At 33.1% G+C, this 15,899-nt stretch overlaps 1 protein-coding gene across 1 annotated transcript in view; it reads left to right on the top strand.

Annotated features, from left to right (window-relative positions):
• Positions 1-15,899, top strand: part of LOC110996203 (lachesin-like) — a 61,316-nt gene that overhangs the window by 29,559 nt on the left and 15,858 nt on the right. The window contains exons 4-5 of the mRNA XM_045632461.1: positions 1,085-1,270; positions 4,167-4,356. Coding sequence (XP_045488417.1) covers positions 1,085-1,270; positions 4,167-4,356 — 376 coding nt within the window. The remainder of the gene's footprint in view (positions 1-1,084; positions 1,271-4,166; positions 4,357-15,899) is intronic.

The following is a 15,899-nucleotide window of genomic DNA, read 5'->3' as shown; positions in this document are numbered from 1 at the left end:
TACGTAAACGCGTTGTATTGTTATTGTAAATATACAAAAAAATTGCTTCGTGCTTTTATTTTCGACTAGTTAAGACTAGCAATCAATATTCCTGAGAGTTAAAATAATTATAAGTGTAATTTTTTTTTTCAATCAGAAAAAAATTGCGTGATATTTGCCGAGACCCCCCTCTCCAACGTAAGTTTAAATGAGATTTGACTCGACCCCCTTCCCCCTTAAACAGGACGTCCCCTAAGAAGCGTCTAAATGCTACAAGGGGTAACGGTAAAAAATGACTAAAATTAGTACAGAGATGTAAGGTAAATTAAAAAAAAAACTCCGATCACATGTACAATATTACAGAAGTAAACACAAGAAATAGGAGGAATTGTACAAAAGACAGTTTCGTAACGGCACACGTCGTTCCAGAACAATACGTTAATAATAACGTTGGTGCACGGAAGCGGGGCTGGCTTCAGTCGGAAATAATTTTCACAAACAATGAAATTGTTACTAATTTATTTTCCAACCACAACAAAGCGAGATGTCATATGAAAAATGTGCGGAAACAGCGCGGAGACGTACATTCCTTGAAGGTTTTACTTACAGCAACCGCCATGTTTCACCTCCACTGTACCATTAAGTTTTGCTACAAACAATGTAGACTATTTAAAACTTGGAAGCAAGTATGTATTAGGTACAATTTATTAAATTAATCCTACATCGTTTCAACCGTTTCGTAACTCAAATTATAGTTTAATGTTTATTGTGGTTATAATGAATTTAACTTTGAAATTTAACGCGTATCGATTAGCTGGTGAATAAGCAAGATATGGGCCTTAGTATATAATTTTTTTTTTATTGATAAAGTTTGCCAACGCTCGGCACACTGATACATTGGTAAAAACAAACACAAAATACAATTTTAAATGTGATAAGCAATTAGAGGCAAACATGACATTCATTTAGAGCACATACAAATATCAATCGAAACAATTACAAAAACCTAAACTAAAATCGATTTTAAAGTGTGAGGGGAGCAACTCTGGATATCCAGACCTAGCTTAATAAATAAATAAATAATTAAATATTTTCTTCCTTACAGGTGGCGTGGATAAAATCTGATTCGAAAGCAATCCTCGCTATTCATACAAACATGGTGGCTTTAAACCCACGACTGTCAGTCACATATAACAATCACAACACGTGGAAATTGCACGTCAGCAATGTGCAGGCGAGCGATTCAGGCACTTATATGTGCCAGGTCAACACAGATCCAATGAAAAGCCAGGTAAAATTAGTTCTAGTTAGCGTGGAAAGTGATTCGAAGATCGCTTCTTGGCACAGACTAGAAGCGAAATTCAAATAATTGAACTCAATTGTTCTTTATTTACGCTAGTTTAAGAAACACTTTTACTGAATATAGTTTTAGAAAAAGCGAAGAAATGCTGCCAGCTTAATTCTACACTGTAATATAACCAAACTTATGTGTTAGTTTTCTATTTCTTGAGCATTGTTGGCCTAGTGGCTTCAGCGTGCGATTCTCATACCTGAGGTCGTAGGTTCGATCCTTGGCACCAATGGATTTTCATTCTATGTGCGCATTTGACATTTGCTCTAATGTTTTTTTTAATTCCTATTTTTAGCAAAACTTTTGTTTACATATATTGTCGTACATATTAGATAGAAGATTTTATAAAATTATCAGTAGATTTAATAATATAGATTTAATAAATAAATAAACTACATATATCGCAGATTTTTATTTTAAATGTGATTATTTATTTATTACTACACTTATATACAAAAACTTCCTCCAGTGTAAGTAATGATCTAAAACGAATGACATATACGGTGAATATAATTTTCGAAAAAAGAAAATTCACTTGCAAAACGCGAAGAAAAACTTATTTATAGATTTAACCTATTGTTAAGAAATCATTATTTGCTTAGGATAGTTGCTTAAAATCTATTGACGAAATAAAGATATGTCTTTATTATATTATCCCGTTTGTCCCTTTCAAAAGAACTGATTTCGATTCCCAGACTGAGCATTCTAATATACGAGCTAGGCTTAGACATACTTATATAGGTCCTACCCTCAAAAACTTTGAAATAAATTTTTCTTTAGTTATAATAATTTAAGAACATTGTTTTAATTATTTTCTTCGTGCTTGTGACATTACATCTATTTTTTTTACTATATATTTTAATGCACCAGTGTAGATAGCTTTGGCGAGCTTTTGTCAATAAATTATATTTTTTCAGTCGCCACTGAAATTAGGCTTTAAACCGTCATTATTAGTCTAATATTTGTCACACAAATATTTGAAGCAGACGTATTACGATCGCATGACATAATTTGTCAAATTTAATAGCCCGTGTACTAAAGATTGTATCAAGTTTGTAGTACCATGTTCTATATGCCGTGGTAACATATATTTTAGTAATAACTATCAGTAATTCAAACAAATTCTATCATTAATTTGTTACTATGACCTCTGTATTATTGGAGTTTGCGCATCATTTGTTACAGCAAATCAAACAGAAAATTAATTTTATCATTACAACACTGTTTTCATTTCGACGAATTGAACTTGTGCCAATAGATGTTTAATTTAATAATTACTATTCAGTTTCGATTGCATTTTGAGTCGAATGAATTATTATTTAGATTGAGAAACTAACTAGTGTGTATATGGAAAGAGAACCATGGGTATGTAATAGCAATGTAATAATAATAAAGAATTATTAGTTCGCATAATCGTAATAGTTAAGAAATAAATTATTATTGACACACAAAAAAACAATACAATAAATGCATAAATTAATCTAAAAAAAGTTCCGAAGAGTTTTCTTACTCATTAATTCTACGCCATTAATTTGAAAACTGGAATTAAATTTAGAGTCAAACAATTTACCTACACATACATACATAATAATAATAATAATTAAGAATGGGTAAATAGTAAACTAAATCAAAGTTCAGAACCCTGGTCCTTATGGCAGGCTTTAATGCTGGCAGTACCTACAGTTCCTCGCTGTATTGCGATACATATTCATTTAGCGTGGAAAGCACAGCTCACTATCAACCTGGCGCCAACTAAAATCTTTAATAGACTGTTCTCTTGAACCCCACGGCCTAAGAGTTTCTTCCTGTAGATAAATATCTTAAAAAAATTAAATAAAGAATTAATTAAATTTGATTTTAGATTAACAGAGCCGTCTTTTAAATATAGAATCAACTGTTACAATCATTTTATTGCAAAGTAAATGCCGTTTAGTCATATTTTTGTATGCAATTTTTAACAGGCCAATTATAATTTATCGTTGAACGCGGATAACTTTTTTTGCTGATATCAGATTTCAATAGAATTCCTAAATGTTGCTTCAGTAAATTGATAAATGGAGAAGCTTTTGTTTTTGTTTTATAAATAAATAAATCTTTAAATTATATCTGTTTTTAAGTGTTAATACAACAGATGTAACATGTGAATATTTTTTTTATTATCAAATTAGTAAAGGTGCCCACATGCCTATGATTATTTTACTGTTTTGTTCAACAACCTATAATTTGTTCATCCTATCATATATCTTAACTCTAAACTCTATGTTACTTCCGTTTATTTAACGACAAACTCCCTAAAGAGTCAAATCAATTTGCTTTTGCTTTTGGTCGGTTTAGCTTGTCTTCCATATAAAGCTTCACACATTCTGCATAGCATTACAACAACTCCCAATAACACAATTGAGTAATAAAGTACTTTTTACTTTTTAGTACTTTTGTCGCTTTATTATCTTAGCCCGCAAAAAACTGGACACAATATGCATACGAACTTTCTAAGAAATTCGTTCTTTTAATTATAAATGGGATTGCTTGCTTTTGACTTTTCTTGACCAAAATAATAATACATATAAGTAGGAGTTTAGGATTTAACGATCACTCTATAACGCGACATTCCCTTCGTTACATGGAGTTCACATTGCATTTCGTAATTAATATACCTATTTATAATTATTTATCCTTCCTCCGTCATGAACTATCAACTATACTTTGGACCAGTATGATAAATATCAAAGCCGATTCTTGTAAAAGGTTGCATTTACCTAAGCCGGCAACAATATTGTTTGTGGAATCTAAACTAAGTTTATAGAGTGTGTGCTGACTTAAATTGTATACTTAACAGATGGGTCATCTAGCAGTGCTGATCCCACCAGATATAGTTGACAGTGCGGCTGAAGGCAGCTCAGCAAGGGAAGGTGGAAATATTCGTCTAACCTGCACGGCTACAGGTGTTCCAGCACCCACTGTCATGTGGAGGAGGGAACACAACCAACCCATCGTCTTTAGACACGATGGAGGAAGGGAGAAAAAAGGTAAGTGTTTATATATTAATTTATTTGATTATACACCGTCAGTAGACCATAAATGACATAAGTACCGAAAAATAATGCGGTGAACTGCAGTGTTTTCTATTACAAATTATTCATGCAAACTTTAAACAGCAAGTAGTTATATCTAATAGGTGTATATGCCAACAGGCTCGAATTTAATGACGTGGAATAAGTGATACCATGATGATCCTAAATAAACGTATTTTATTTTTATTTTTTCATTTTCTAAAATTCTCGAGTCACAATGTTCGTTCCCATTTACCTAAAAAACGGCTCGACTGATTCTTATGAAATTTCTGAGAATCGGCTACTAACTATCTTTTAAACCCCTAAGTGGACTGGAAAAAAAGTTATATATTTTTACAAAAATAAAAATACCTTAATATTCTTCTACCCTCTACGATCAATCCCTATTTTTTATTTGTTTTTATGGAGAGAAATTGGAAAACTAAAAAAAACATGTGTGTGTTATGTAACCAGTAAAAATCTTTTTAAAAATTGTAGAAAAACTACTCTAACAACAAAAAAAGGTATTTAATACATAGAACGTTTTACTATAACGTATAATAAATAAATAAATAACATTTTTAAATATCAGAAATAGTAAAATGTATGTAAAAATAGCCAATAACATTCTATGCTACTATACTATAGCTAGATACTATTATATTTAGAAGTGAAAATGAAAGGAAATTTAATTTAAGTTTTCTTTAGACGTTAGTTATCGAGAGGCATACGCAATAATGTTATAATTTTGTTATATTCTTTCCAAAATAATATTCTTATAAAGAAGTGCGTCATGCTTTGAAAAAACTAAACAAAAAATAAAAAAAGCAAATCTTTAAATGTATTTAATGTAGGTATGTGTAAATGTAGGTATACAAAATAAATTATTTCATTTAATTGGCTTTACTATGACAAGAATGTTTCCAAGAATATCTTATATTGCGGCTCTAACCTTCATAACCTGAAATTTGTAGAAACGTAAAAGGCTAAGAATCTATCTGAATAAAAGTAGCAAACAATTTGTACTGTACAATGGCGTCTAGCGGCGAGCGTAATAGCTTGGAAAATATCCTGGATCCTAAGGCTGCCTTGTTTTCGAGTTGCCTCAATTGGACGTTGATTTTATACTATTCTACATTTACACACGTACTAGGAAAATGTGGGATTGTACGAAAAGTAACGATGAAAGTATATGAATTGTTCATGCTTTTTGTTTTTATATTTTTATTTTATGTGAACAGGAACCAGCAAAATATGAAATACCACCCGTATCGCCTCTACGTCCGTCGTTCTACGTAGCGTTTCTTAAGGCAGATTTTTCCGCGCACCACCACTATGACGAACTAGGGAAGCTGATATTTACGAAATGATACGACTTAGGGACCTTCAAGAAAATAGTGTATCAATTTTTTAAATTTTTTTAGAGAAGCCTTTTAAGGCCGGTAACGCTCTTGTGAGCCAATTTCCATGGGCGGTATCATCAGATCCTGCTCGTTTGCCCCTTGCTATATAAAAAAAAATGATCGAAATATGTAAGTCAAAGCTCGACACGATTCACACACACTTTACGTTTTGCGTTTGCGTTGCGTTTACTTTGTTATGGTACCTACCTAACATTCATACCCGACTTGTTTAAGCTATCGCGGAATATGTTTATGAGGAGTTTAAGAACATACATAGTGCAAAATCACCTGCATCATGAGCATACCCCACATACACAATTAAATGTATTGAATAATTTTTTTTTCTTTGTTTCCTTTTTTTGAACCTTTTTGTAGTTAAAAGTTGTAAGAGAAATTCAAACATTCTTAAAAAGTCGGCGACAAACGCGAAAATTCTGGCAGTGTCAGTATCTTCGACCGGTCTATTAGAAACGAGTCTTAAACAACATTATACATTCTAATAACAGGCACATATTACAACCTTAGCAGTGTTGACCTAGTTGCTTGAGCGTGACACTCTCATTCCTGAGGTCCTTGGTTCGATCCCCGGCTGTGCCCCAATGGAATTTATTTCTCTGTGCGCTATTAACATTCGCTCGAACGATGAAGGGAAACATTGTGTAGAAACCGACATGTCTTAGATCCAAAATGTCGACGGCGTGTGTCAGGGGGTTTTATATCTGTGAGGTTTTAAGAATTTATTAGGGAATTATTAAGTTAAAAATTATTTGTTATAATAAATTATTGAAAAACTAATTAAATAATAATCTGTGTATGTGGTAATTACAGATGATAGAGGCACTGATTAATGTTTCATTCGTGATCTTCCAAGACGCAACGTAAGCCTAGAACTGACGAACATACTGTTGTTTCACACTTCTGGTATTTTCTTACAACGCTTTGAATGCATAGAGTTCTCCCGTTTTATCTTTTCCTTTCACTATTTTCTAACGAGAATGTGAATAGACTTTTAATAGATAAGCGTATCTCAGACCATTTTTATTTGCTCAGCTCGAGGGTAAGAGTTCACTTATAAACAGTAAATCTAGCTTACCATAGAGTAGGATTTTAAAAAATAGAGTGAATGCCTTATAATGGTACTTTAAGAGATATATTCAATAGTTTGAAGTATTATTGGGAAGCCGCATTTCTTTGGCGTTTTATTGGAAACCAATTGAAGTGAATTACGATTTGATATTTTTATTAACTTATTGAGGTTGTGAAGCATTTAGATGTCTTAAGTACATGCCAGACACATTTTCCCGAGATACATGTGTACGTGCCGCGTCGTTTGTGATAACATACTGAAAAGGTTTGACAGTTTATTTTTTTTATTTCCTAGTGTGGGCTGAAGTACCTAACGAAATGTAATCGGTTCCCACGATATGTACGCTGTAAAATTTTAACTACGCGTTTCGGTTCCAAGCAAACGAAATCTCTATGAAAAAAAAATCTAATAATAAATAATTTATTTGCCACGTCCACACTAATTGAGTTGCTACGCGGGGCAAATGCCTCGCGAGGCTGCTCGCTCTGTGTGGACGCGCCTTTACTCGTATAATAAGAATATTAACAGCCATAACAATAAATTAAGTTCTTTAGCATTGATGTCAAAGTAAGTAGAATTGGTATAAATACACGCCAATGATATAAAGGCACCTTGCCTTTAAAAATTAAATCCCTTTCCCTTGAAAGAGTTACACGGTATAAGTGGTATTTATAAAATTGTACTAATATTTACCAACTATATACTAAAAACTGGAAATAAAAAACATTTCCGGATTTATTTCATAATCACATTGGACGTTCAAAAATATCTTTAAAATTTTATATTTCAGCTTGAATCCGTTCAAAATAACATAAGACCCGAGTTTATTTTCGTCCATTTTGTTTTTATTCCTTAATTGCTCTGGGATTTAGAGCATGTTAATAAACTGAAATTTTCTCCGAATTCGAACTACTTTTATACTTAACGTTTTTATTAAATGTGATACGAAAATCGTTTTTTTATAAACTTGTACAGAATATTCCTTTTATTCACAGGCAAGTGTTTTGTTACAGCCTTATCTTTTTTAGTCAACAGTATATTCTTCATAATTCCGTAAAGGCATTTCTAGCGTCTTTCCCTGCTCAAAACCTCAGATACTATTTTTTTAAGAACTTGAATTGAGAATCTCTCATTACAAAAAAAATATTTACATGAGAAACTTAATATTAATATGTATATATACGAACGAGATACACGTCGCCACTAGCCGTCTTAATTTTAGTCTACTATGTTCACACTAACAGCATCTTTAATACCTTTTTGAATTTGTGAAAATTTTCAAAGAATACTAATAAAATTTACAAATGTACGGAACATTTTATTAAGAAATATTCATGAGTCCCGGAACCGTTGAATTAATTGTGAGAGCTTTCCCAGTCAGGATCTCAGCTCGTTAGATCCAGGATTCGCATAAAGCAAATACTTTTTAAACACCCTAGAACAGATATTGTTGCGTCGTACTTTCCTTTGTACTAAGAATTTTTCATTTCACCTTTCTATTGCAGAATATTTTTGAAATGACCTCGCTAGTTTAACAGTAAATTAATGTGTAAAATGTTAGTAATTTTCACGTTTGAGTATTTAAAAACATTAATGTGCGCTAATTTTTTTTTACGACGTATTTTAAATCTGCGCCTTATTGAATTACTCACGTAATTAATGAAATTCAAAGAACACTTTCTGAGCTAAAGCTATTGCAGTGGAATTCTATCTCGTATATAGATTTTAAGTAACATTTTGCTAATAAACTATTTAAGGTTAAAAGCATTATAGTTATAATTCACGATAATTGCCTGTCTAATTCTAGCTTTGATTCAATTTTGTCGAAGACTGATTTTAATCGAAAAATATATTTTAGACTATTGCATAGATTTTGATTGAGCGCGGCGACCGAATCATGAAATTCTGTAACGAAAGGAAACCTAACACACGATGACGTTATACATAGGTGCGGCCAATACACGTTAAAGCGGGACAGAACGCATACTGCGTATTCACATCTCTCTGACGACATCGGTGACGTAGCGGCTGGTGCTGGTATCCGTTGGAGTAAGACTGTATAGGCGTGTTAAACTGAGTCGAGTAGTGGTATATTGGATTAGTATAAAAGAAAAATCTTAAACTATTATCAAAGAAAAAAAATACTGCATAAATAATTATTGTAAATTATTAAAATAAAATAAAGTCAAGGAACTAGAAATGTTTTCCTTATGATTATAAGTTTACGGCTCGTTTTAATAAGTCAAAAATGCATATATTTGTGGTCATAAACATTCATAAGTATATTTTTACTCAGTATGACTTATAAATGTATATCCAGTGTTTCATACTTTAATAGCGCCTTTAAGATTTTCAAATAACTTTATTGATTGTCCTGTAAAGTAATGACTGCATTCATCATATCCTGATCTATGGCCACAGATATAGTAACAATCAGAAAACTTAGCGCTAAGTATGAATTTTGAATGTCAAAAACGTGGGTTTGTCTGTCATCTCACTACATAAATACTATAAATGTTGTCAATATAAATGCTTAACGTACATGGTCATACATTGGAAATAACCTTTCGACATTTATGGAATAAAATTGTTCGTAAAATTATATTTCAGCATTCAATCGTAACAGCCTTTATTGCCTTTTCCGAGAAGGTTTTTATAACTGAAATGTTTGTGTTATAATTAAATATTAATCGTCGTCTATTACTTAATACCAGGTATAGTCTGCGGGCTGCACTAGTACTTTTAAATACTAATTTAATTTAATTCACTTAGAGACGAAATTAACAAAATTTCAAATTTCGAATTGTACAAAAAACACGTATTACACGATTCACGCACGTATAATCATTAAGTATACGGTTCTCTGGTTCCCTGGGGCTAGATGTAAATTTTTTAACAAGTGTTTTAAAATTTCAAAATTGGAACCTGTTTAAATAGATGACGTTGCAAATAACAATAGTGAAAATAAGCAACGTAAACATGCTACGAATGTACAGTGCAAAATTGAGTCGTCCTAACGTAAAAGGAAACAAAGTAGTGACAAAATTAGAGTGCAATTTCACATTTAGGAAGCATCATGGACATTGTTCTTATTTTTAACCCTTTTTCTTCCCCCGGGTACTGAAAGCTTATTGAGAGACTTCCAATTCAATCTACTTTGCATTGTCCCTCGAATGAAACACCTACTGTCAACTCCCTGCACTTACGGTTTTATACGAGGCAGCTTTATTACGATTCTACTTTCTACGTAGCAGGTAGGAAGGTACTAAATATAGCAGCATATATTTAGTAAATTGCAAAATTCAAGAATTTTCAAAAATAATTTCTACCTAATATAAAAATTATTAGACATCTTTTAACGTTAATATCAGACGGTGAAAAAAAATTTAAACATTTTTGTAAAATTGTATTGCATTTATTACTTCCGCTAATCCCCTGTGGTTAGTCTTGTACGTCCCTTATAGGGTAGGGTAGGAGTACTCTCATTTCTTACATTAATTTAAAGAGATGGTTTCTGTGCATCTTTCCCCTTCAACGCCTCGATTTATTCTGCCATAGAAATCATTACACTACAAGAGTACACATTATATACTACACATACATTTAAACCACTCCACTACAATCTTGACTAGATCGTAGATATCCATCATGGAATGAATATGTATTCTCCAATTTTAATACACTATTTAATTATTAATTTATGCAAGTGTTTATGCGAAGCGCTCGTTACATTCGCTTCGCCTAGATACAAAGGCTAGCTTTTACTTTAGTTACTACTCCATGTCACCATTTGATTCAAACTAAAAGTTATTTTGTTCCTATTACATTACTAAAACACGAGTTCACACGTTGCTTCATGCTGGTTGAAATTAAATGCATGTATAGATTACCCAACAGCATGGACGGATCGTAAATGTCTGGGGCTATAACGGGTAAGTAATAGACGCACACGCGAAAAAATAGACTGACCGAAAACAAACGACGGGGAATTCCCCTTTTCGTGCTATTGACGCGCATCGCACACGGTTTGATTGATCACAGGGATGCCAAAATTGTGATTGGATTTTTTTATTTAAAAGATCACGTATTGTTTTCTGTGGGCAGTTATGTTTCCACGGCTGCAGTCGAAAAAGCCCTTAAGTAAATCCGCCCCTGCCCAAGAGAAAGGTTTAATACATATATCGGCGAAGCTTGAAGACAATAAGACAAGACAGAGAGATATAAAAGCTTTGTGTTACTTTCCGTTCCTTTTAGTGGAATTCCTTTGAATCGAATAATTTGCGGGCTTTATGTTTATCGCCGGATTTTTATTCGTAAAGTGTTTTAATGTTCATTATAAAAAGGTATTGTGATAATTTTCCTCTTTCGCGCAATAATGTTAGCCCTTGTTTAATAATAAGGACTCAAGATCTATAAAAATAATTGTAGATTTTTTTTACTGCTACCCTTCAATCATCGCTGCCTCTATGCACTGACTTGGTTATAATGAACCTTAGTAGTGTTCACAATATTAATGTAGTGAACATTATCATTAATAAATAAGGCGTCTTATTCGACGCGTGTTTTAGGCAGGCAGTGTTGGCCTAGCGTTCAGCGTGCGAGTCTCATACCTGAGGTCGTAGGTTCAATCCCCCGGCTGTGCAATGGACTTTCTTTCTATGTGCGCATTTAACATTTGCTCGAATGATGAAGGAAAACATCGTGAGGAAACCGACATGTCTTAGACCCGAAAAGTCGACGATGTGTGTCAGGCACTGGAGGCTGATCACTATCTAGATTTTTTAAATCTAATAGGCAAATATGCCTATTAGATTTAAAAAATGATCATGAAACAGATTCAGAAATCTGAGGCCAAGGTTGTAGTGGCACACGTATATATATATGTATACTGTATATAATATATTTGACATTATCCGATTTTTATCCACATCAACGGCTAGAACTCGAAGATTGACAACATAGAACAAAAACATTCACAATTATTGCTATGGGTTTTAAGCACGTTGAACATATTTAAAACTAGAACACTTTTAAAGTTCAAAATAATTTACATTAAACTCACTAGGAACTTCCGTGAAAGCACGAGCTTTTTAAACATCATTTACAAAACGTAATATAGGCACTCTCGCCTATGTAACTTTAATCGACTTCTTCGAAGTTTCTGTCGGACTTCTACATCGAGCCGTAGTAGACGAAAAGGACAACTCTGAGAGGAATTTTATGAATTTTTTGTTTGCCTCTTTTATGTAAGCGAAGTTACAGCACCGCGGGCATCTGGAGTTATAGCGTATAATATAAAAGTCGCTAATGATATTTCTTTATTTTAAAAGGCATTTCATTTCAGGGGCTTTACGTTCGTTGCTTCGTTTGAGAATTGAGTTAAAGAAAGTTTTAAATTTTTTTATATAAAGGTTTATATTTTGAGTTATTAACAATGGGATTCAATACCACATATGTAATTTATTATGATCGAACACTTATAATTTTGAATAAATAGCAACATTTAAATATTATTAAATACAATGAAATAGGCAATACATTAATCATTCCAAATTTAAACTATTTTATTCAAAAAATCATGAACAATAAATATTATGTTCCTTAGGTACTAGGATTTTTTTTAAAGCCTTGTTGTATGTACAAAAAAATGTAAAAGATTTTAAAACAAATGACTTTCACCAGTATAATACGCGAAATAGAACTAATTCGAGTGTACGACAAACCAGGCTCCAGAAGATAAACCACTCCGTATATGGAAATTGTATTCGTTTTTAAAACGAACTCCCAAGCGAAATTAGAGAATTATCACTAAATAAATTAAAAGCCCTCGTTAAAAGTAAATCTATACTAATATTATAAAGAGGAAAGGTTTGATTTTTTGTTTGTTTGTTTGTATGAATTGAATAGGCTCCGAAACTACTTGGCAGATTTGAAAAATTCTTTCACTGTTGGAAAGCTACATCATTCCTGAGTGACATAGGCTATATTTCATTTTCAAAAAAATAGGCATCCTTACTAAAATTACGATAACATTAACATTTGTTTATTATTTGATACAATTCTAACAGATGGCGCTGAGTTAAAGGTAGTAGTTTGGCAAGACGACGTTTGCCAGGTCAGCTAGTTAATCAATAAAGCTTTTTATAAATGTGACTTAATGTGTTAATGTGAATACTTAAATGATCCTAATCCTTGGAATTGATTTGTACCAATTTATATTAAAAACTTAGCGATTAAAAAGAGTAGCGGAAAGTTTCTTGCTGCTCTACGCCTTTGACTTGCGAACTAAATGTAAATTTACAATTAATTTTTTCGAGGTTCATAAGTGTTTTTTTTACCTGTATGAATAAAGATATTTTGAGTTTGACTTTGATATATAAACATATATAATATGTATTAATATTTTACCGTAACAAGTCTATTGTTTCCGCTGTTACGCGTTATAACGTCAACATTAAAACGTAGCCAATATATTTTTATTAGCTAACACATTGAGCGGACCTATCTGTAATAGACATAATTCCGACCTAATAGTCTTTCCTCTATTGTTGTTGGGACATTTATTTGTCACCAGGCCGTAGCGTGACTCGTTATCCAATATGAAACTTATCTTGTCAGTACACAATAAACAATCTTAAAACAATAGCATAAACCAATCGACTAATAATTTCTCTTAGCTGGTAACCAAAATGGAAATTTCTAAACCAGTTGCCATTGGCTTAATGTGTGGCGTTTCCCAACGTGTGTGTAATTCCAAATTGCTTGTTTGTTTTCGTTTGAACATCGGCATTTATTTGTACGTGGATTAAATTTGTACCTTTAATTAAACACGAACGATTCAAATTCTAGCTTTTTTATTAGCGAGATTCGATCGGGCGTCTTAAAATTGGAAACGTTAATTGCGAATTGTATCATGCTGCAGAAACTTAATTAAAAGGATAAATGATGAGACTTAGCTATCTTAACACTTAAGAGATAATGGGATGGGGGAAAAATAGTTGGTTCGCCCGTTTCATGCCACCTTTAATCCAATTAAAACAAAAATCAGAAGCGCTACAACCTCTAGGTCTTGGCCTCAGATTTCTGAATCAGTTACATGATCATTTTTTAAAAATCTTATAGGCAAGTAGGTGATCAGCCTCCAGTGCCTGACACACGTCATCGACTTTTTGGGACTAACACATGTCGATTTCCTCACGATGTTTTCCTTAAATGCGCGCATAGAAAGAAACTCCATTGGTGCACAACCGGGGTTCGGACCTACGGTATGAGATTCGCACGCTGAAGCCACTAGGCCAACACTGTTCAGTCCAGATTATTATGAATAAGTCAAGTCAAAAATCATTTATTCACATAGGTAACAGATTGTACACTTATGAACGTCAAAAAAGATTTAACACTGTCAGTTCTCAAAGCAAGGGGGTAGAACGGAAGAGGTGCCTCTCGGATATGGTCTTATTGGAAATCCCGCTGGCTTTAAACCGTGTACTGTACCTGGCTGGCTAAATCATTTCCTCATATCGGTATCTTATGATGCGATTTTCGAGACGTAATGCTTATCCATCAACACCTTTCTAATAGAACAGGGGGCAAACGGGCAGGAGGCTCAACTGATGTTAAGTGATACCGCCGCCCATGGACACTCTCAATGCCAGATGGCTCGCGAGTGCGTTGCCGTCATTTCAAGAATTGGTACGCTCTTTTCTTGAAGGACCCTAAGTCGAATTGGTTCTGAAATACTTACATACTATAATTATCATACACGCATCATAATTCTCTATAAGTTTATTAATAGGTACCTAGCTAAAGTACATCCCAGAGTCTATAAAGGAACAAGATAGATTATACATACAAAGAATTGGTGCGCTCTTTTCTTGAAGGACCTATCTTAATATTAAAAACATGAGTTGTCATGTTTTCGTGAAGGACATCGCAATCTTTATATATATAATTCTTCTGTGAGTGTGTATGTCACTTAACTTCTCTCAAACGACTGGACCGGATTTGACGAAATTTTTTGTGTGTGTTCAATGTTTTTTTTGCTGGACAATGTTTTTTTAATTAATTTTTAATTTATTAGTAGTTGTTGATTTTGTAATGTTTTACATTGGATCCGACAGACGGCGCTACCATCGCAGTGTCAAATTTTAAATAATATTCGAATTTTAATTTCAGTCTGTCCCGACAGTTAGCGCTGCGATCAAATTAAAAAAAAGTTTTGTTATCATTTAGTTATTGTAGACCATGTGCTGGATCGTTAGATATTGTCATAACATTTGAATAATAATTTTCATCAAAATGGTCCAGAATGTTTTATTAAAAGTTTGAAATTTTCAAATTAAAGACGTGTAGACAGGACAACGTCTGTCGGGTCCGCTAGTTATATATTTAAGAAAGGAATCGGTCTTAAAACGTCGGAATCACCAATTTTCTAAGTTTCGTATCCGTGCGAACGTCACCGCAGTAACCATAACGTTTTAGTACTCGTTTACCCGTCGTTGGAACACTTCGTATTTTTAATAAAATCGCAATATAGTTTTCCGCGCTAGGAATAAAGAGCACGGAGTCTTGGAATTTTCAATTTTAAAAAATTAAATCGCTTCAGACAATTGTCAACAATGATGCGCTCAGCGAATGTTAGATGCTTTATTAGAAATAGCAAGTAAATTACTGCATTTCTTGAAGATGCCGAGATTAAAACTTTTTTTATTTATGAAATAGTTGAACAGTATTTAAATGAATATCTCAAGCGAGCATAAGAAATAAGTAAATGAATATTACTCATTTTATAGAACCCATGCCACCCGCGAACCCGCCCATGGACACTCAATGACAGAGAGCTCGCGACTGCGTTGCCGGCCTTTTAAGAATTGGTATGCTCTTGTCTTGAATCGAGTCGATTGAGTCGGAAATACGACTCGGTAGGCAGCTAGTTCCAAAGGTGCTATTTATATTTTTTTAAAGGCTTTAAAATTGGAACACCTCAATTAGTTTTACGGATTTTTAGGGATCACTATAATATAATAGTG

Source organism: Pieris rapae, chromosome 19 (assembly GCF_905147795.1).
Source record: "Pieris rapae chromosome 19, ilPieRapa1.1, whole genome shotgun sequence".
NCBI lineage: Eukaryota > Metazoa > Arthropoda > Insecta > Lepidoptera > Pieridae > Pieris > Pieris rapae.
This window is presented reverse-complemented; position numbering and strand designations above follow the sequence as displayed.